The 24,603-nt window shown below is 34.0% G+C and overlaps 1 protein-coding gene and 1 pseudogene across 12 annotated transcripts in view; both read right to left on the bottom strand.

Moving 5' to 3' along the window:
* The window catches only part of GPHN (gephyrin), a 650,480-nt gene that overhangs the window by 335,810 nt on the left and 290,067 nt on the right, over nt 1-24,603 (bottom strand). For all 12 annotated transcript variants that reach the window (XM_046008589.1, XM_046008590.1, XM_046008593.1 and 9 more), the window contains exon 4: nt 5,000-5,092. In XM_046008589.1, coding sequence (XP_045864545.1) covers nt 5,000-5,092 — 93 coding nt within the window. The remainder of the gene's footprint in view (nt 1-4,999; nt 5,093-24,603) is intronic.
* Nucleotides 947-1,290, bottom strand: LOC123943985 (annotated as a pseudogene).

The following is a 24,603-nucleotide window of genomic DNA, read 5'->3' as shown; positions in this document are numbered from 1 at the left end:
TTAAACTTCAAACAATTTTTATGTGCCACAGAGTATTATTCTCCTTTTGATTTTTTTCAGCCACTTAAAAAAATACAAAATCCATTCTTAGCTCATAAGCTACATCAACACCAACACCAACAAAAAGACAGGCTGGATTTGGTCTATAGGACTTTTACCAACTCCCAAAACAAATTAAGAGTTTCTTGAGAATAGAGACCATGTCTTATTAATTTTTTAAAACTCCAGCACCCAGTATGGCATTGGATACATATTAAGATTAAAAATAAAAAGCTTGATGAATGAATGAATGGATGAGCATTAAGATGTATGTTGGGCTTCTATTTAACTCTTTAATTTATGATCAAGATAAAATATTAGTACCCAACCCTTTATTCTGATGTAGCATAAAAATCTAAAAATGCTTAAAGTTATTTTTACCTTATAAATATAAAAGTTTAATATTTTCAAATTTACCATAACATATTATAAAACATTTCTTTGTAGTTACAAATATATTTTTTAAAGCTTCTTGATCTTTTAGTCTCTTGTAGAATTTATGTCTAAAGGGCTTTCACTTTGTCTCACTTAAAAGTCCCTAATTTTACTTTTTAAGAATAACAAGATTCTTGATGTAACAATACCTATTTTGGACATACATTGTTTTTAACTAATAATGAAACACAAAGAGGTAATACTTTATATAGCAATGAATTCTTATGTTCTATAGAATTTTACAATTACTAGCATTTCACTAATGCCAAAAGATTATTCAACCTTCGTCTGGTAACAGAAACTAAAATTTACTCTTTAAAAAAAAAAAATTATTTATTTTAAGTAATCTCTATGCCCAATGAGGGGCTCAAACTCGTGACCTGCTGATCAAGAGTCAAACAAGTGCTACTCCAACTAAGCCAGCCAGGAGCCCTGAAAATAAAATCTATTTTTTTCTATACCTTATTTACTTTTCATTAAATTTAAATCCTTGAGGGGTACAGCATCACATGGATTCTGTACCCAATGGCTTTAGCAGGAAGATTGCTTCAGAACTGGGCATAAACCATGCCACTGTTCCCATGAGCACAAGTTACTTTTCCCCAGATTACTCTGGTTTGTTTGGTTTGCCACCAGGAAGCACTGTGTTGTTCTTTGCTTTGTACACATAAGCACGTCTCTTGCCTAGGTAGAATTCCGTTTCATCTCGAACATATACACCTTAGATTTTAAGAAGACCTATGTGCTCCCTCTGGTTGTGGAGACGCCACTTATATAGTCAGCAAAAGTGGCCTTGGACCACAGCCTTCCAGACATTATTTGGCATTTTAGGAGTCCCGTTCCCAGCCAGGCTCCACAGGCCCCAAGATGGCGGGAAAAGAATAAAATCTATTCCTTAAAAAATATTTTATTCTTTTTTTTTCATTTATAAAAAAAAAAAAATTTGGAAGGGAAGGCGAACCATAAGAGACTATGGACTCTGAAAAACAACCTGAGGGTTTTGAAGGGTCAGGGGTGGGAGGTTGGGGGAACAGGTGGTGGGTAATAGGGAGGGCACGTAGTGCATGGAGCACTGGGTGTTGTGCAAAAACAATGAATACTGTTAACGCTGAAAAAAATAAATAAAATGGTAAAAATAAATAAATAAATAAATATTTTTATGTTAAAATAAACTCTAAAATAAGTTTTGCTAGTATTTCATTTTAGAGGCAGGGAGCAGACCAGCAAGCATGCAAATAGCATATGAACCATATTCTATGACAAAGGACCCCAAAACAGAAACAATTTCATAATTTAGGGAAATCGATTCCAATTGCCTTATTTCTATTAAAAAGAAAAAAAGGAAAAATTATATACTTTACTGATTTTGCTATTCCATTTTCCTTTTTTATTAAAAAAACCTGTAAAGAAACCCAAGTTTATTAAACTTTTCATTTTCTCTAGGGTTCATACCCACTGACAGTAAGTTTAGATTGCTTTATTTCATTTATTTTATTTATTGTTTCCCTCTTCCTAACAACACACACATTCCACAAACAATTGTCCTTTGTATTTGTAGATTAGACTATTCACTGTCAATTATTGACTGTAAAATATTTGTACCTTAGTGGAGAAGTTTTTTATTATTTTACCTTAATATTTAATGTGTGTTTTCTATAACTTGAATACGTAAAAATTTTTGTAAATCTAAGTTATCTATAGTTAAATGTAGTCTAGAAATGGTTTCTTCTCTTTTTAAGCACAATTATCTAAGACAAACAAGTTAAAGACAAATAACTGTATTATCACAGAACCCAAATTGTATTTCTGGGTTCCTAGCAGACATCCAGTGTTATAATTTGGATATTAGAAGAATGACAAGCATTTAAATGTATAGTGAAGATAGGAAATCCGTAGAATTATTTTTGGTTGGCCTTACATTGCTTTTATGTTTGTTTATTTTTCAAATGCTTAACAGTCCTATGGAATTCCGCTATAGTCACACCCTATGTATTTATATATAAAATATAAAATAAAGCAAATCCATTAAAAATCAAGATATTTACAATTCGTAAGTCACCCATTCTGAAAAAAAAAAGATATTAAGAAAAACCTATTTATGTATATTTTAAACTTATTTAAAGAAAACACTCAAATACAACTCTACGTAGGTAGTTGCTATAGGCACTTTAAATGTAAGAATTTAAGAGCACCTCTAAGGTTTTAAGGTAACTGAGACTTCATTCATTTAAGAATAAAGGGCTTCTTAATTTCTGCAGTCAAATGCTCTACCACTGAGCTATACCCCCGGGCTTCTTAATTTCTGATATAATGAAACATACATGGTCAGAGAAAGAGACTCTTATCAACTAATGGTACTTAAAAAAAAGTGGATGGGATAACACATATTAGAATGGTAGAAATTTAAGACCTCTGATTTACAATGAGATGAAAAAAGATAAAATATCATCAAAATTTAAAAATAACATCAAGATTTAAAAATACTACATCAAAATTTAAAAATAACAAGATCATAAAGATTTCACGGATATACTTTAAATCTACGATAAGACTGTTTTTCTCTATTTGGTAGTTATATTTGGTAGTTACCAAAACAAACAAAAAAAATACCTAACCAATTTGTTCACTTAGTATTTATGTAGCAACTAATAAAAAAATTAACTCTTCCTAAGTTAAACCTTGCATATAGCACTTACTAACATGCCAGAAATAGTTCTCATTGAATCCCACAGCTACCCTTGTACATAGGTACTTTTGTTTGCCTCATTTCATAGGAAACTGAGGCACAGAGGGATTCAATAGTTAGTCTATGGTCACCCTGTTAATAAGTAGCAGAGCCCAAATTCAAAGGCTTAAATTTTCAATCCAGCATTTTGATAATAACTTGACACACACAGAATACAAAATACTTAACTCTGTGTTAATAATTCTGTGGAATTATTCTCCCCCAATTAAAATAATGTTATCTGGTTATAAATGAATTCCATAGTAACTTACTTTCTGATATAAAAAGAAATGAAACAATATTGTTGAATCATCGCAGAAAAAATAGGGAATATAAAGCCAAGGACATTTACTTCAAATACTTAACAGAACGACCAGACCAAAAATTCTTCACATATGTAAGCAATTTCTTATAAACAAAACACAAACACACCTCTACAGGAGATGGCTTCCCTCCAATTGTACTTTTTAATAGTCTCAACATCTAAAAGAAATGTAAAAATTGGCCAAAGGACCATTTCCCCTTAACACCCAGAAGCTTATTATGTAAGAATGACTTCTTTTTTAAAGTCATGAAAACATTACAACTCTATTCTGATTGCTTTAAAAACAAACCACGTGATAAATCTAACCATAAAAATATTCCAAAAAATTCTGTCACAATTTTTACATGAAGAACAGAAAGTATTTTACAATTTGTTAAAAAAATTTCCATTTTCATATACTAGAACGATGGTTTTTAAAGTTTGAAAGTATAGGTCTATGGGCCAACAACATCTGTATCACCTGGGGCCTTGTTTGAAATACAAATGTTTAGGACCCACTGCATATTTACTGAATCAGAAACTCTATAGATGTGCCCAACAATCTGTTTTAACAAGCCCTTAGTTTGATTGTGGTGCAGGCCAAAGTTTGAAAACTACTATGACAAAGTAAATACTTAATAGATGCAGAGCAGAAATGTGTTCTATTAATCAAACAGTAGGTATAATCATGTATTGGTTTGAAAATAGAAGGACATATTTAACATTAAGTTGAAATTCAGCCAGCAAACACTTTTTTTGGGAGGTAAAGGAAACAATATGACAAGTGGTAAGATAAGTTTGCATATGATTCTGAGGTATATGGCTTCCTTCAAAAAAAAAAAAAAAGACTTTTCCCTGTATCACTGATTACTGCCTACTCTTCATTCTCTCCCTAACTTTTCTCCTCATGCAAAGGTTTAAGGTAAGATTCTTGTGGCATAAAGCCTAGATATTAATTCTGCTTTTTGGCTTATTAAATTCTGCATTTAAATTCACATTAGAATTACAGACTATGGAACCCTTTCTCTTCAAAAATACTATAAATATGGTATATATATTCTATTGTAATTTCCTATGCTTTAAGACCAACGACAAGGGTATCTCAAGAACAGAGAAATCAGATAATTTTGAATTACATTAACAAAGTACATCAGACCAGAAGCAATGCTAAGAGTTAAAGTTCTGCTATCACCTCCTTTGGCAATACGCCTGAAGTTCAACTTGAATCACAGACCACTAAACGAAAGCAAAATTATCTTCTAGACTAGTTCAATCTTCCTTATTTTATATCATGTTTGTATAAATCCAAAGAAAAGAAGTCAAGAAATATTTTTTATTAACAATTCTTCCACGGCAAAGTTTTTACATTCTTAGAACCACAAGTCTCTTGTTCTGCCTTGCAAAATTATAAAAATAATATAAAACACAGTGAAAAAGATGAATGGTAATATGAATAGCCTACTTCTTGAATATGAGAAAAGCACATACTATCTCACCTCTGGAGTGACATCTCGTGGTGCAAACCCTGTTCCTCCAGTTGTTAAAATCAAGTTAAGTTCCTTTTCATCACACCAATCTATCAGGGTTTCCTGAAAGAAAATGGTAACACTGTCACAGGCAGAAGAACTTACCAGCCCACTTAAGACATCCACATACCAAATACCTCATATACAGTGAGGAAATGCGGATTCATTTCAGCAATCAAGAAGAAAATTTTGAAGCTCAATTCATGGAACAGATTTGTTATTGATTGAAACACACTGCAGTTTGGGGTATTTATGCAGTATAAAAAATGAGGAAGAAAGCACAAATTCTTAAAAATAAATGAAACACAGGAAATACTATAAATTAAGAGCTTATAAAAAGTCTAATATTGGGGGAAAAGTCTAATATTGGATATTTAATAAAATCTAAGAGGGAAAAGCAGGGCATTCCAACAAAGATTATAAATTGTCTTTTTTTTTTTTTTTTTATTTCTCCAATTTTCTCTATCCAAGTCCATCCAGATCTGATACAGTCTGGGCTTACTTTATCTTTCCTTCTACATCTCTGCAGTGGTTTCTGAAATAAGTTCAGTCTGAAGATTAGATATGGTTCAATTAGGGTTTTGTTTTTTTAATTATATAATAATCAGACATTTGATGGTATAAAGAGGATAGGTTACACAGTAGTGCTAATATCGTTAACTTTCATAGCAGAAGTTTGACGAACTCCAAAGTTTAAAAAGGTAGTAAAAAATATGACTAACGGGGTGTCTGGGTGCCTCAGTCATTAAGCGTCTGCCATCTGCTGGGTCATGATCCTGGAGTCCTAGGATTGAGCCCCCCATCCGGCTCCTTGCTCAGCGGGGAGACTGCTTCTCCTTCTCCCACCCCCCTGCTTATGTTCCCTCTCTTGCTGTGTCTCTCTCTGTCAAATAAATAAATAAAATCATTTAAAAAAATGACTAACTTATTAATAATTTTCCTTATTTTTAAACTTGAGAGAGATCTCTGTTTAGCACACCTTATAATATGCTCTCACATTCGCTTTCTTTTTCTTAAGATTTTTATTTATTTATTTGACAAACAGAGATCACAAGTAAGCAGAGAGACAGGCAGAGAGAGAGAGGGAGAAGCAGGCTCCCTAAGGAGAGGGAGACTGCTTGATCCCAGGACCCCGAGATCATGACCTGAGCTGAAGGCAGAGGCTTAACCCACTGAGCCACCCAGGCGCCCCCACTTCCTTTTTTTTCTATTTAAATGAAATAAAATGCTTCTGTATTAGCTTGAGAGTACTATTTTGGTTTTGTATAGCTATTTCTTTCACTCAGTTAAGCATTCATACATTCTTCTATTTGTAACATAGGAATAGATAGATGACACGTTTTATAACTTATAATAGTTATTTCTGGATAATTAGATTTGTAGTACATTTTGATTTTAATTCCTTTCACATTTTTCAAATTCTTTAAAAATTGCAGGTATTACTGAAAAAATAAATGGATTTTACAAATCAAATTTTCTGATATTTGTTCTTTATTTTGACAACCTTAGTGTCTTATTTCCTCCTCATTTTCAGGCAGCACAGAAACAAATTTTATATTCAACATATAAGTATATTCTACTGTAGTAGGTTAAATACAGCCATATATTCTTTATAAATCCTCCTGTCAAAAGGTGGAGTCTATTTTCATCAATTCAAAAATCATGGTGTATGAGTTCTGAAGCCACGTTCTCAAAATGTCTCACATTTTCTACTCTCACTCTCTTGGTAAACTTCTATTATCATGAAAGGAAATCCAGTCTAAATAACGGAATGAAGAGAACATGTAGAGAAAAAGCTCAGTGAAACAGATAGCACCAAGGCCCCAGACATCTGCATGATGCTATCTTAGATTTTCCAGCCTCAGTTGCAAATTATTTCAGCCAAATGAATGACACCAAGTAAAACCAGAAGAAAATACACCTAGCTAAGCCCAGCAAACCCAAAGATTTGTGAGAAATAATAAATCATTGCTGTCACTAAGTCTTATGGTGGTTTTAATGAAATGATACAGTACAAATACAACTACTTTCCTAGTTAGTATCTTTGCATCCTCCTCTTTTTCAGGCTATTTTCAATTTATATTTTATTGTATTTTATTAGTCGTAAGTCTACATATCCTTCACAAAAATCTTCAAAATAGTTTTGAAAGTAAACTTGATGTGAATTAGGTTTAAATAAATTACCATGAAGTATCAATTTTAATCTTCCAGTTTAAGGAAACATACCAATGCCTAAAAGAGTATGGAGGTTCCTCAAAAAGTTGAAAATAGAGCTATCCTATGACCCAGCAATTGCACTATTGGGTATTAACCCCAAAGATACAAATGTAGTGAACCCCAATGTTTATAGCAGCAATGTCCACAACAGCTAAACTATGCAAAGAGCCCAGATGTCCATCGACAGATGAATAAAGAAGATGTGGGATATATATACACAATGGAATACTATTCAGCCATAAAAAAATGAAATCTTGCCATTTGCAATGACATGGATGGAACTAGAGGGTGTTAACGCTATGTGAAATAAGTCAAATCAGGAAGACAATTATATGATCTCATTCATATGTGGAATTTAAGGAAAAAAACAGAGGATTATAGGGGAGGGGAGGGAAAAATAAAACAAGACAAAATAAGAGAGGGAGACAAACCATAAGAGACTCTCAATCATAGGAAACAAACTGAGGGTTGATGGAGGGGGTGTGGGGTAACTGGGTGATGAACATTAAGGAAGGCATGTGATATAATGAGCACTGGGTATTACATAAGACTAATACCTCTGAAACTAATACACTATATGTTAGGTAGGTGAATTTAAATTAAAACAAAATAAAACAAAACAAAACAAAACCACCATAGCAATGCCTAGTATGTGCCAGGGTAATGTGGGAATGAAAAAAAAAATGCAATGACAAATGTACTTTATGTTAATGAGCTCAGAAGTATGAATAAATTAATTTGGTACCTCAATATATCATGGTTAGTGCTATGGAAGTGCTATGAAAGAAGTGTGACCATCTTAAGAAAACTGTTTTGCATATATCATATGTCTTTATGAGTATTTAACATTTCCTTACATTGACCAGAATGAAAACCATCACTACAGAGATCTTTAGCAACATTTTTTCTCTTATAGAAGACTATAGAACTCAAAATAAGAGAAAAATGGGACAGTAATAGAGCTAAGAGGAAGTAAATTTAGACAAGCCAACATTTTATACATCTACTTAGAGTCTCATACTCATCTATTGCAATAGATTTTTTTCCTTTCTTTACATTTATTGATGGAAACATGAATCCCTGAATTAAGCAGACCTCAGCAATATAAAGTCACTTGAGAAATGTCACATTTTTCTTTGGTTTTTTAAAAAAGTCTGAAATTGAGCCCCGCATCGGGCTCTCTGCTCAGCGGGAGCCTGCTTCCCCCTCTCTCTCTGCCTGCCTCTCTGCCTACTTGTGATCTCTCTCTCTGTCAAGGAAAAAAAAAAAAAAAAGTCTGATAATAACCACCTAAGAAATTCCTATCTATACCTAATGAGATACAGCATTAGGACATCTTATTAAAGTCTCCTCTGATTCCCCCAGGCGATTTGTTCCCTGTGTGTAATAACAGTCATTCCTTTGGGATAGCACTTTTCATATTTTACCAAATTTTTCTTGTTTATATGTCACTATCTCTGTAAGAGTAATCTCCAAAATTCTGTACATCTGTATTAGTACATCTGTATTAGTAAAGCAATTTCTGAAAGTTATCAGACATTTCTATCAGTAAAGCAAATTCTGAATATTATGCTAAAACATTCATCACATCACATAAGAAATTTTAAAAGATGAGAAAAAGACAATGTAATACTTAAAATAGCTTTGATTGTAGTAATTGTGCAAAAATATTTTTCTCACCAATAATTAATGCACATAATATGATTGAATATGCATTATTTTAGAAAATCTTGGTTTGACATTTTCTGATACAGTAATTAAAAAGCAAAATAAAACAATAAATACACTGAAGTGAAAGAAATACATTAGCTATACTTACAAAATCACTTATACAGCATTCATTTTTCAATCTCATCTACCAAATATTCAAATGACTTTTTGAAATGGGGTTAGTAAACTTCCACTTTTCATGATATTAATTAGTTGTTCGTATAAAATAATTGGGGGTGGGGAGGGAAGATGGGCAAAATGGGTGAAGGGGAGTGGGAAATATAGATTTTAGTTATGAAATGAATAAGTCATAGGGATAAAAGGTACAGCATAGGGAATATGGTCAATGGGATTATAAAGGCACTGTATGCTGACAGATGATGGCAACACTTGTAAGCACAGCAGAAGGTACAGACTTGTTGAATCACTATGTTGTACACCTGAAACTAATGTAACACTGGGTGTCAATTATACTTTAATGAAAAAACATAAAATAATTGGAAGATGTTACTGTAAAAATATTTTTAACAAATGGGTTCAAAATCAACTAAAACTCTTCAAAAGGAACATTTTCAAATGGATAAGGATGTTCGTTTCTTAGTTTTTTAAGTGTGCAGTTATTAGTTTTTATAAATGACACAAATAATTCCCACTAACAAAATAGCATAGTATAAGCATTTTTAAGTATCTAAGTATCTTAGCGTAAGCATGATTTTATATTTTATGGAAATTTTCCCAAGATCTTCTTTCATGTCTTTTCCCCCAAACCTATCTACTGAATTAACTTCTCATTTATTTTTCTAGGCAGATTCGTCCATTCCTTGTCCATTTTCTCTTCTCTATTCATATTATCTGAGCTAGACATCTCCCTCTCTTGTCCTTTTTGGCTCTGGGAATCTACTCCAAATCACTTTAAAATTAGAATTCTAAAAATATATTTCTTTAAAACCTTCCCTCAAAACCTACTTTCTCCACTTGATAAAACACCAACACATTTCCTAAATATTTGTAAATGTAGTTGAAGCTTACACCAAGTCCTTCAAAAAATAAATGCAAACACTCAACAAGATCCTAGCTAATAGAGTCCAACACCACATTAAAAAGATTATCCACCATGAACAGGTGGGATTAATCTATGGGATGCAAGGGTGGTTCGGCATTTGCAAATCAATCAATGTGATAGAACAAATCAATAAGAGAAGAGAGAAGAACCACATAGTCCTCTCAACTGATGCAGAAAAAGCATTTGACAAGATACAGCATCCGCTCCTGATCAAAACTCTTCAAAGTATAGGGACAGAGAGAGAGAACATTCCTCAACTTTAAAAAATCTATCTATGAAAAACCAACAGCAAATATCATTCTCAATGGGGAAAAGCTGATAGCCTTCCCTTTGAGATCAGGAACACGACAAGGATGCCCACTGTCCCCATCATTGTTCAACATAGTACTAGAAGTCCTAGCAATAGCAATCAGATAACAAAAAGAAATAAAAGGTATTCAAATTGGCAAAGAAGAAGTCAAACTCCCTCTTTGCAGATGACTTGATACTTTATATGGAAAATGCAAAAGACTCCACCCCCAAACTACTAGAACTCATACAGCAATTCAGTAATGTGGCAGGATACAAAATCAATGTACAGAAATCAGTTGCTTTCTTATACGCCAACAATGAAAAAATAGAAAAGGAAATTAGGGAATTGATTCCATTTACTATAACACCAAGAACCATAAGATACCTGGGAATAAACCTAACCAAAGAGGTAAGGGATCTGTACTCGAGGAACTACATAACACAAAAGAAATTGAAGAAGACACAAAAAGATGGAAAAGCATTCCATGCTCATGGATCAGAAGAATAAACATTGTTAAAATGTCTATACTGCCCAGAGTCATCTATACTTTCAATGCCATCCCAAGCAAAATTCCACTGGCATTTTTCAAAGTGCTGGAACAGACAATCCTAAAATTTGTATGGAGCCAGAAGAGACCCCAAATTGCTAAGGAGATGTTGAAAAAGAAAAAACAAAACTGGGGCCATCACATTGCCTGATTTCAAGCTTTACTACAAAGCTATGATCATCAAGACAGCATGGCACTGGCACAAAAACAGACACATAGACCAGTGGAACAGAGTAGAGAGCCCAGATATGGACCCACAACTCTATGGTCATTAATAACCTTCGACAAAGCAGGAAAAAATATCCAGCGGAAAAGACAGTCTCTTCAATAAATGGTGAGGGGAAAACTGGACAGCTATGTATCGAAGAATGAAACTTCACCATTCTCTTATACCATACACAAAAATAAACTCAAAATGGATAAAAGACCTCAATGTAAGGCAGGAATCTATCAAAACCTAGAGGAGAACATGGGCAGTAACCTCTTCAACATCAACTACAGCAATTTCTTTCAAGACAAGTCTCCAAAGTCAAAGGAAACAAAAGTGAAAATGAACTTTTGGGACTTAATCAAGATCAAAAGCTTTTGCACAGCAAAGGAAACAGTCAATAAAACAAAGAGGCAACCCATGGAATGGGAGAAGATGTTTGCAAATGACCCTACAGACGAAGGGCTGATATACAAGATCTATAAAGAACTCCTCAGAATCAACACACATAAAATAGATAATCACATCAAAAAATCATCAGAAGACATGACCATTCTTCTTCTCCAAAGAAGACATACAAATGGCTAAGAGACACATGAAAAAATATTCATCATCATTAGCCAACAGGGAGATTCAAATCAAAACTACACTGAGATACCACCTTACACCAGTCAGAATGGCCAAAATTAATAAGACAGAACACAAAAAGTGTTGGAGAGGACGTGGAGAAAGGGGAACCCTCTTATACTGTTGGTGGGAATGGAAGTTGGTGCAGCCACTTTGGAAAACAGTGTGGAGATTCCTTAAGAAATTAAAAATAGAGCTACCCTATGACCTTGCAATTGCACTCTTGGGTATTTACCCAAAAGGTAAAGATGGAGTGAAAAGAAGAGCCATCTGTATTCCAGTGTTCATAGCAGCAATGGGCATAGTCGCCAAAGTGTGGAAAGAACCAAGATGCCCTTCAACGGAATAATGGATAAAGAAGATATGGTCCATATATGCAATGGAGTATTATGCCTCCATCAGAAAGGATGAATACCCAACTTTTGTATGAACATGGATGGGACTGGAAGAGATTATGCTGGGTGAAACAAGTTAAGCACAGAGAGTTAATTATCATATGGTTTCACTTACTTGTGGAGCCTAAGGAATAAGACAGTGGGAGATGGAGAGGAGAAGTGAGTTGGGGGAAATCGGAGGGGGAGACAAACCATGAGAGACTGTGGATTCTGTGAAACAAACAGGGTTTTGGGAGTGGGTGGTGTGAGCCTGGTGGTGGGTATTATGAGGGGCATATTGCATGGAGCATTGGGTAAGATGCATAAAAAATGAATTTTGGAACATTGAAAAAAAATTAAACTAAATTAAAAAAAAACAACCATCAATTGTTTTTCAAAGAAATGGAACAAATAATCCTAAAATTTATGTGGAATCAGAAAAGACACCAAATAAGCAGAGGAATACTGAAAAAGAAAACCAAAGCTGGCAGCATCACAATTCCGGACTTCAAGCTCTATCACAAAGCTGTAATCATCAACACAGTATGGTACTGGCATAAAAACAGACCCATAGATCAAAGGAACAGAATAGAGAGCCCAGAAATAGACCCTCAACTCTATGGTCAACTAATCTTCGACAAAGCAGGAAAGAATGTCCAATGGAAAAAAGACAGTCTCTTCAACAAATGGTGTTGGGAAAATTGTACAGCCACATGGAAAAGAATTAAACTGGACCACTTCCTTATACCACACACAAAAATAGACTCCAAATGGATGAAAGACCTCAGTTTGAGACAGCAATCCATCAAAATCCTTGAGGAGAACAAGGCAGCAACCTCTTCGACCTCAGCTGCAGTAACTTCTTCCTAGAAACATCACCAAAGGCAAGGGAAGCAGGGGCAAAAATGAACTATTAGGACTTCATCATGATCGAAATCTTTTGCACAGGAAATGAAACAGGCAACATAATCAAAAGACAACTGACAGAATGGGAGAAGATATTTGCAAATAACATAACAGACAAAGGGCTAGTACTCAAAATCAATAAAGAACATCTCAAACTCAACACCCATAGAACAACTAATCCAATCAAGAAATGGGCAGAAGACGTGAACAGACATTTCTGCAAAGAGGACATTCAAATGGCCAACAGACCATGAAAAAGTGCTCCACATCACTCGGCATCAGGGAAATACAAATCAAGACCACAGTGAGATACCACCTCACACCAGTCAGAATGGCTAAAATTACCAAGTCAGGAAATGACATATGTTGGTGAGGATGTGGAGAAAGGGGAACCTTCCTACACTGTTGGTAGGAACGCAAGCTGGTGCAGGCACTATGGAAAACAGTAAGGAGGTTCCTCAGAAAGTTGAAATTAGAGCTACCCTACAACCCAGCAATTGCACTGCTGGGTATTTACCCTAAAGATACAAATATAGTGATCCAAAGGGGCACGTGCACACAAATGTTTATAGCAGCAATGATCACAATAGCCGAAGTATGGAAAGAATCTAGAATTCATCAACAGATGAATGGATAAAGAAATGGTATATATATATATATATATACAATGGAATACTATGAAGCCATAAAAATAACCCCCCAAATCTTGCCATTTGCAATGATATGGATGGAACTAGAGGGTATTATGCTAAGCAAAATAAGTCAATCTGAGAAAGACAGTATCATATGATCTCTCTGATATGAGGAATTTGAGAGGCAGGGTGGGGGAGTCAAGGGAGGAAGGGAGGGGAAAGAAATGAAACAAGATGGGACCAGGGAGGGAGACAAACCTTAAGAGATTCTTCATCTCAGGAAACAAACTGAGGGTTGCTGCGGGGAGGGGAGGGGAGGTCTAGGGTGGCTGGGTTTTTGACACTGGGGAGGGTATGTGCTATGGTGAGTGCTGTGAATTGTGCAAGACTGATGATTCACAGACCTGTACCCTGAAGCAAATAACACACTATATGCTAATAAAATAAAAATTTAAAAATAAAAAACGTATAAAGTAAATGAGAACATGAAAAGCATCTACTGTAATTCTGGATACAGAATAAAAACTTAAAAAATAGGTCCCTGTTTGTATGCACATGTGTATATCCCCACACATTATGAAACTTCTTAAGGAAGCAAAGGTACTTGGTCAAACCACATTACTTATTAAAAGCTTCTGTATATACCAATGTGAGAATGTGATGTGAGAATACATCTTCATATTGAAATTATATAATGGGCAGGAAATAGAAGAATTCCTGTCACAATTATATCACCTTCTCTCAAACGTCAGTGATATATCTTTGACAAAGTTTTGCATATGATGTGGGTTTTCCTTTGAACATTTTATTCCTGGCTGAGTACAGCTAGACAAAAATTAGGCATGGATAACACATACCCCCACAATGAACCCCACTCAAACTATATATAACTAACAAATTAATAAAAGTAAAAACTAAATAATAAAAGCTATTCTCTCAATCAAAAGGAAGATAAAAAAGGAGAGGGAACACAAACTAATGAGCCAAATAGGAAATAAACAGTAAGAACTATATTAATAATTTTAATAAATGTAATGGCCTACATGCTGTAAGTGAAAAACAAGTGTTCAGGGAAAAAGTACAAAGATGCTTATAAGAGACATTTATATTTTAAATATAATAACAAGAAAAGACAAAAGTATATGACAGAAAAAGAAATGTTATGCAAACATCAACCAAAGAAAAGTAGTTGTAGCAATATTACATCAAACCAAGTAGACTATAAGGCAAGAAATGTTAGAGGAAGAATATATTGCATTGATAAAAGGTTCAATTCATGGGGCGCCTGGGTAGCTCAGTGGGTTAAAGCCTCTGCCTTCGGCCCAGGTCATGATCCTAGGTCCTGGGATCGAGCCCCGCATCGGGCTCTCTGCTCGGCGGGGAGCCTGCTTCCTTCTCCTCTCTCTCTCTCTCTCTCTCTCTGTCTACTTGTGATCTCTCTCTGTCAAATAAATAAATAAAATCTTTAAAAAAAAAAAAAAGGTTCAATTCAATAAGCAGATATAAAAATATTTATAAACAAACAATAACATAGCTACAAAAAATATAAAGAATTTGATAGAATTAAAAGGAGAAACAGACAAATCTCCCTCATAGTTATTTATATACAACACTAAATCCAAACTGCAGAAGGTATAGACTTTTTCAAGCGCAAATATAAAATTACCAAATAGACAATACACTGGGCCAAAAAGTTGCTACTCAAGGGTCTTGCTTCTACCCAGCCTGAAAGTAATTGATAAATGAGATTCTTCCTCTTGGAACACTGAAAGATCTAGAAAGATCCTCATAAAGAAGGACACATCAAAAATAAATCAGCATATTTAGACAATTACGAAGGTTCAAGAGATAACCAAGAACAAGTGCAAGGGTGAATGAAAAGGTTCATCACCATGTACATAAGACAACTCCTTCAAGACTGAGAGGAGGTAGCTATTTTGCTTAATACATAGAATCAAACAGAGTTAAGCAAAATGAAGAAAAAAGAAAATATCTTCCAATTGTGAAAACAAGATAAAACTTACTTAAGGCCATAATGTTACAGAGATAAATTATCTGATAAAGAAATCAAAATAATGGTCATAAAGGTACTCACTAAACTCTCAGGAAAAGAATGGAAGGACAGAGTGAAAACTTTAACAAAGATACAGAAAATATAAGAAAGTGTCAAACAGAAGACACAAACTTTAAAAAAATACAGTAACTGAATTGAAAAATACATTAGAGGAGTTCAACAGTTAACTACTGAAATGAAGAATGGATCAGTGAGCTGGAAAACAAAGCATTAACACCGAGACATGGCAGCAAATAGGAAAAGGACTTTTATAAAATGAAGATAACTTAAGAGACTGATAGAAAAACATTAAGTGGAATAACATTTGTGAAGGAGAAGAGAGAGAGAAAGAAAGGGACAGAAAAGAAATGGTTAGAAAAGAAATAGTTGCTGTAACTTCTCTAACATGGGGAAGGAAATAGACATCTATGTCCAGGAAGCCAAGAGAATTAAAAAAAAAAAAAAAAAAAAAAAGGACCCAAAGAAATCCACACCAAGACATACTCTAATTAAAAGATAAAAGTTAAAGAGAGAATCTGAAAGGCGGCAAGAGGAAAGCAACTTGTTAAATACAAGGGAAACCTAATAAAGCTATCAGCAGATTTCTCAGGCGAAACTTTGAGGTCAGAAGAAAGTGACATGACATAATTTGAAGTCCTAAAAGGAGAAATTCAAACTAAGAAATCCCTACCTGACAAGATTATCATTTAGAATTGAAGGAGAGATTAGAATCTTCAGAGAAGCAAAAGCTTAAGGTGTTCATCACCAATAAACTGGCCTTATAAGAAAGGTTAAAGGGAATTTTTTAAATAGCAAAGAAATGGCACTAAATAATAAGAAGAAAATATATGAAAGTAAAAATCTCACCAGAAAAGATGCCTATATATAAAGATAGTAGAAATCACTTATGAATCTACTCTAAAGGGTAAAAAGAAAAGTAACATAATTAAACTAAAATAGTTAAGGCACACATACAATAAAAAGAGGTACAATAGGTAAAATGTGTCTTAAAAACATTAAACTTGGGGCACCTGGATGGTTTAGTTGGTTAAGCATCTGCCTTCAGTTCAGGTCATGACCCCTGGGGCCTGGAATCAAGCCCCACATCTGGCTCCCTGCTCAACTGGAAGCCTGCTTCTCCCTCTCCCTCTCCCTCTCCCTCTCCCATTCCCCTGGCTTGTGCTCTCTGGCTCTCTATCTCTGTCAAATTAAAAAAAAAATTTTTTTAAATAAGTAAATAAAAATAAAAACATAAAGCTTGGGGAGAAGTTGTAAAAATATAGTTTTGGAATGTGTTCAAATTTAAGTTGCTATCAACCTAAATATACTGAATATAGTTCTATACTTAGAATGTTATATGTGAACCTCATGGTAACCACAAAGCAAAAACTTATAGTAAATATACAAAAGATAATATAATATAATCTAAAAAAAAACACTAGAGAAAGACAACATACCACAAGAGACAAGAAACAGAGAACTACAAAAACAGGCAGAAAACAATGAACAAAATGACAGTAAGTATACACCAATCAATAATTACTTTAAATGTAAATGGACTAAATGCTCCAATCAAAAGATGCGAAGTGACTGAAAGGACAAAAACAAAACAGACAAAACAAGATCCATCTACATACTTTCTACAAGAGACTCACTTTGGATGTAAAGACATATACTGACTGAAATGAAGGGATATATAAAGATATCCATGCCAATTCAAGTATATAGCTATACTCATATCAGACAAAACAGATTTTAAAACAAATACTGTAATAAAAGACAAAGAAGGGTATTACATAATGATAAAACAGTAGGAAGATATAATATTTATAAATATATAAGTACCCAACATAGGAGCATCAAAATAGTACAGCTATTATTAGCAGACCTAAAGGGTGAAAGTGACAGCATATACTAGTAAGAGGGGACTTTTAACACCCTACTTACATCAAAAGATAAATTATCCAGACAGAAAATCATAAGGGAGCATCAGCCTTGAACAACATATTAGATCAGATGGACTTAATATTTATATATAGAACTCTCCATCCAAAAGCAACAAATACCACATTCTTCTCAAGTGCACATAGAACATTCTCCAGGACACTCCACATGTTAGGCCATAAGACAAGTCTCAATAAATTCAAGAAGACTGAAATCATATAAAGTATCTTTTCTTACCACAATGATGTGAACTAGAAATCAATTATAAGAAGGAAACAGGAAAATAATTACAAATACATGGAGATTAAACAACATATTACTGAACAACCGCTGGGTCATCAAAAAGATAAAAAGAAGAGAAACAGTAACAACAAAAAAAACTAACCTCAAGAAAAATGAAAACAAAAAAAGGAAATACCAAAATCTACTGCATGCAGCAAAAGCAGTTCTAAGTGAGACAGTAATAGCAAAACAAACCTACTTGAGGAAACAAGGAAAATCTCAATCTAAATTTACACATAAAGGAACCTGAAAAAGAAGAATAAATCAAGCCCAAGAGTAGTATAAGGAAGGATATAATAACTAACAGAATGAGATAAATGAAATAAAGACTAAAAAGACAAAAGGAAAGATCAATGAAACTAAGAGTTGGTTCTTTAAAAAAAAAAAACAAAACAAAAACAAAAACTGACAAAACTTTAGCTTGATACTCCCAGGGTAAAAGATAGAGTGGGCTCAAATAAATCAGAAATGAAGAGGAGAAGTTACAACTTATACCACAGAACTACAGAGGATCATAAGAGATTACTATGAACAATTACATACCAACAAATTGGACAACCTAGAGAAAAAAATGATTACATTCCTAGATATATACTATCTTACAGGACCGAATCAGGAAGAAATAGATAACATAAATAAAGTGATCATAAGTAAGGAGATTTAATCAGTAATCAAAAACATCCCCAAAGTAAAAGTCAAGATCCCATGGCTTCACTGGTAAATTCTATCAAACATTCAAAAATGATTTAATGCCTATCTTTCTCAAACTTCTCCAAAAAGCTGAATAGGAAGAAATGCTTTCAAACTCATTTACAAGACCAGCATTACCCTGACATCAAAACCAGATAAGGACACTGCAAAAAATAAAAATTATAATCCAATGTTCTTGATAGAGATGCAAAAATCTTGACCAAAATATTAGCAAACTGAACAGGAATACATTTAAAATATCATACACCATGATCAAAGTGGAGCTATATTCCAGGGATACAAGAATGGTTCAACATTCACAAATTAATCAACACTACACCCATTAACAAAATGAAAGAAAAAAATCACATAATCATCTCAGTAGATGCACAAAAAGCACCTGACAAAATGTAACCTCTACTTATAATAAAAGCCCTCAGAAAGTGGATATAGAGGGAATGTATCTCAACATAATAAAGGGCATATATGTCACACCCATAGCAAATATCATACTCAACAGTGAAAAGCTCAAATTTTTTTTTAAAGATTATTTATTTATTTATTTGACAGAGAGACACGGAGAAGTGGAGGGAGCAAAAGCAAGGGGAGTGGGAGAGGGAGAAGCAGGCTTTCCACCAAGCAGGGAGCCGGATGTTGGCATTGATCCCTGGACCCTGGGATCACGACCTGAGCTGAAGGCAGATGCTTAATGCTTAAGACTGAGCCACCCTGGTGCCCAAGCTAAAAGTTTTTTTTAATCTAAGATCAAGAATAAGACAAGATGTCAACACTCACTGGTTTTATTCGAAATAGTATTAAAAGCCTTAGCCACAGCAATTAGGTAAGAAAAGAAATAAAAGTTACCGAAATTGAAAAGGAAGAAGCAGAACTACCACAATTTGCAGATGACATACTATAAATAGAAACCCTAATACTGCACCAAAAAATTATTAGAATAAAGTAATTCAGTAAAGCTTCAGGATATGAAATTATTATGCAAAAATCTGTTAAATTTCTATACACTAATAATGAATTACCAGAAAAAGAAATCAACAAAAAATCCCCTTTACAATTGCAGTCAAAAGAATAAAATGCCTAGGAATAAATTTAACCAACGAGGTGAAAGACCTTTAAACTAAAAAAATATAAGAAGCTGATGAACGAAACTGAAGAAGAAACAAAAATGGAAAAATCATTCTAGGCTAATGGACTGGAAGAACAAATATTATTAAAATGTCTGTACTAACCAAAGCAACTTACACATTTAATGCAATCCCTATCAAAATAACACCATCATTTTTCACAGAGCTAGAACAAACAATCCTAAAAGTTGCATGGAATCACAAAAGACCCCGAATAGCCAGAGCAATCTTGAAAAAGAAAAAGCTAGAAGCATCACAATTCCAGGCTTCGAGTTAAATCACAAAGCTATGGTGATAAGAAAGTATGGTACTGGCATAAAAACAAACACACAGATCAATGGAACAGAACAGAAGATCCAGAAATGAACCCACCACTATATGGTCAACTAATCTTCAACAAAGCAGGTAAGAATCTCCAAAGGAAAAAAGATTCTCTTTTCAAAAAACACTGTTGGGAAAACTGGACAACATGCAAAAGAATGAAACTGGACTACCTTCTTATACCATATACAAAAATAAATTCAAAATGGATGAAAGGTCTGTATGTGAGACAGGAATCCATCAAAATCCTAGAGGAGAACATAGTAGTATCCTCTTTCATATCAACTGTAGCAACTTCTTACTAGATGTCTCCTGAGGCAAGGGAAACCAAAGCCAAAATAAACCATTGGAACGTCATCAAGATAAAAAGCTTCTGCACAATGAAGGAAACAATCACCAACAACTTAAAGGCAACCTATGGAATGGCAGAAGATATCAGCAAATGACATATCTGATATGTATCTGATATATATTTAGATATAGTATCTAAAATCTATAAAGACCTTGTCAAACTCAACACCCAAAAAATAAATAATCCAATTAAGAAAAGGGCAGAAGATATGAATAGACATTTTTCTAAAGACATCCAGATGGCTAACGGACACATGAAAAGATGCTCAACATCACTCATCATCAGGGAAATATAAATCAAAACTAAATGAGATACCCTCTCATACCAGTCAGAATGGCTAAAATAGAGTTAATTTTTGCATAAGGTATGAGATTTAGGTTGTTTCTTTTTCTTCTTTTTGGCTATGGATATCCAATTGTTCCAACATTATTTGTTGAAAAGGTAATTCATTGAATTGCTTTTGCAGCTTTGTTAAAAAATCTATTAAACCTACCTACGGGGATGCCTGAGTTGCTTAAGCATCTGCCTTCGGCAAGGGTCATGATCCCAGGGTCCTGGGATAGAGTCCCACATTGGGCTCCTTGCTCAGTAGAAAGCCTGCTTCTCCCTCTGCCTGCCACATCCCCCTGTTTATGCACGCTCTCTCTCTTCTAATAAATAAATAAAATCTTAAAAATAAAGAACATATCTGTGTAAGTCTTATGGGTTATATATTCTGTTTCATGTGTCTTTCTGCCAATACTACACTATCTTGATCACTGTAAATCTCATCACTGGAAAGAGTCCTTCCACTTTGTTCTTTTTCAAAATTGTATTACCTGTTCTAGGACCTAAGCTTTTCCATATAATTTAAGAATAAATTATATAATTGTATGTCTACAAAAAAAAAAAACCTTGTTGGGTTTTCAATAGAAATCACATAAACCTATATATGAACAGGGGAAGAACTGACATCTTTAGTATGTTCAATCTCTCAGTTCATGAACATAGCTTGTCTGTCCATTTCTTTAGGTGTCCCTTTATTTCTTTAGCATTTTGTAGTTTAAGCACACAGATTTATATTCTTCAGTGTATACCTAAGTATTCAACTTTCTTTGGAGTGATGATAAATAGTACTGTTTTAAATTTCAGTTTCCAACTGTTGTCAGCATATAAAAATGCAATTGGTGTTTTTGTGTGTGCCTGTTGATCTACATTCCCCAAATTAACTCACTTGACTTATTAGTTGTAGGAATTTTTCTATAGATACTTTTTCTATGTAGACAATGATACAGTTTGCAAAGAGGGGGTTTTGTTTCTTAATCGCCAAACTTTGTGGCTTTTAATACTTTTCTTGCCTTATTGTACTACTTAGAACTTCTAGTACTCAGTTGGGAAAAAGTAGTGAGAATAGACAACCTTGCTTTGCTCCTGATCTTAGGAGAGCATTCATTTATTTTTTTCACCATTAAGTATGTTTTTAGCAGTAAGTTTTTTGTACATGTTCTTTATTAAGTTCAGGAAGTTTCCTTCTATTCCTGGTTTGCAGAAATATACATATTTTTAATCATGAATGGATTTTAGATTTTGTCAAATACTTTTTCTGCATCAATTGATATAATCATAAAAACTTTCTTCTTTAACTTATTGATATAACGAATTAGACTGATTCCTTTTCCTAAGTTGGACAAGTTTTGCATACCTCAAATAAAACCCATTTGGTAGTGGCACATAATTTTTTTTATATCTTGTTGGATTACATTTGGTAATATCTGTAGATTTGAGTTTATGATAAATACTGGTCTGCAGTTTTCATTTTTTGTACTACGCTTTTCTAATTCTGCTAGCAGAGTAATACTACTGTCATAAAATAAGGTGGTAGTATTTCCTGCCCTACTACTTTCTGTAAAAGACTGACTAAAATTGATGGCAATTCTTCTTCAGTGTTTGGCAGAGCTCTACAGTAAACCATCTGGGCCTGCAGATTTGTTTTTTAGGAGACTTTTCACTATGAATTTAATTTCTTTTACGGTTATCAGACTACACACATTGCCTACTTGGTCTTGGTTAATTTTGGTATTTGTGGGTTTTGAGGCAGTGGTACATTTCTCCTAAGTTGTCCAATTTATAAGTATAAAGTTTTTCATATTATTTTTGAATTATCCATTTAATTGATGGAAGATTTATAGCAACAGTCTTTGTTCAATCTGGTTATCAATAATTTTATCTTTTCTCCTTTATCTTCATTAGTCTACTATGTATCAATTTTATTGAGTTTTCAAGAGTCAGCTTTTTAGTCTGTTGATTTTCTTTCCCATTGTTTGACCATTTTCAATTTCACTGATACCAATTCTTGAGTATTGTCTTCTTGCTTTGACAATATTTGGCTCATCTTTTTCTAGTTTCTTGAGAAAGAAATATGGATTACTGACTTGAGAACTTTCCTCTTCTCTAAAAATTAATATTTTCATAGTATATCTTTTTACTTTCAACCTATGTATGTCATTGTTTTTGAAATGAGTTTCTTGATAACGATATATACTGGATCATTTCTAAAAACTCGTTTGTCAGTTTTTGTCTTTTCACTCGTATATTGAAATTATTTATATTTATTGACATCTTAGCACTTAAACATGCCATTTTATTATTTGTCTTCTGTTTCTGTCTTGTTTCTCATTCCTAATCGGGGGTTACTTCAACAAACTTTAGGATTCCATCTTAATTTGCAGTGTTTTTGAGTATATTGTTTTGTATGTTGCTTTTAGTGGTTACTTTGAGTGGATGCTTTCTATATTATAATTACAAATATAACATTGCAGTCTACTGATATTAACATTTATCATTTCAAGTGAAATGCAGAAAATTTACTTTCATTTAGTCACCCTTCACTTTCCCACATTTTAAATATTGTGTTCATTATTTACTCTATATGCATTGTGCACCACATCATATAGTGTTTTGCTTCAACCCTAAAATGCGACTTAAGAAAACCATAAGAAAAGACACTCTGCTATATTTATCCATTCTACTGTTTTTCTTTCTGAAGTTTCAAGCCTTTTTCTGTTATCATTTTCCTTTTTCTCTCTTTTTTAATTTTAAGTTTTTCATTTCCTTTCCAATTCTCTTTGGAGATTCATTTATCCATTCATACAGGGTAGCTTTTTTAGTGACAAATTCTTTAAGTTTTCTTTTGTCTGAATGTGTCATTTCCCTTTCATTTCTGAAGAATAATTCACTGGATTTGGACTTTGTGACTGACAGTTCTTTAAACCAGTACTTGAAAAAATGTTCCACTTCCTTCTGGCACAACTGTTTCCCACCACCCTCCCCCAGTCAGCCATTTACACTGATGATTGTACTTTTCAGTTCTGTAATTAACATTTTTTCCTTTTTGTAATTTCTATTTTCTTCACTTGTTTCAAGAAAATTAGTAATTGCTTGTTGGAGCATTTTTATGATAACTGCCTTCGAAATCTTTGTCAGACGATTCTGACATCTGATTCATGTTTTTGTTGGTATCTGTTGACTGGTTTTTTTTTTCCCCACTGAAGTAGTGATTTTCCCTGTTCTTCGTAGGATATTTTACTGTACCCAGGACATATGAGACTCTAAAGCTTACTTAACCTTCTTTTTTAACAGATATCCCTTTGTTATAGTATAGTATGAGGGCAATATAAGTATGGTTAAGCTTCTTCCTGGATCCCACTGACACCACTCTGGCAAAATTGAGGCACTCATTCATACTGCTTCATTAAAGACAGTAGGGCAGAAATTTAGGTCCTCTCTTAGCCCTGCCAAGACCTTTCTGGCAAAAAGTGGAGCAACACCTTGCTTCACATTATTGATAGTAGAGGTAGATGTTCATCTCCCTGCTGGGCCCTGCTGACACCAAGAGGGGAAGTAGAAGGTTAGCGCTTATTGAGAATGGAATATCAGTTATTCCCATCTCATTCAGTCTTACTGATGCAGACAGGGATGGAATCACATCTCCCTTATAGACCTCAGAGACACAGGAAAAGGAAGGTAAAGGAGAGTTTTGAGTAGCTGCACCCTGCACTGTCTCTTTAGTCTTATTGCTGCTGGGTCAGGGTAGAGACTCAGTTCATCACTGGACTCCACTAACAATTATCTTGCTACAGGAAGCAGAACACACCCTGTTTCCCCGAGCTAATGGAAGATCAACTACCCACTAGGCCCTATCTACAGTATCCTAGCAGGGAAATCAGAGCACTGCC

This window comes from Meles meles, chromosome 6 (genome assembly GCF_922984935.1).
Source record: "Meles meles chromosome 6, mMelMel3.1 paternal haplotype, whole genome shotgun sequence".
Lineage (NCBI taxonomy): Eukaryota > Metazoa > Chordata > Mammalia > Carnivora > Mustelidae > Meles > Meles meles.
This window is presented reverse-complemented; position numbering and strand designations above follow the sequence as displayed.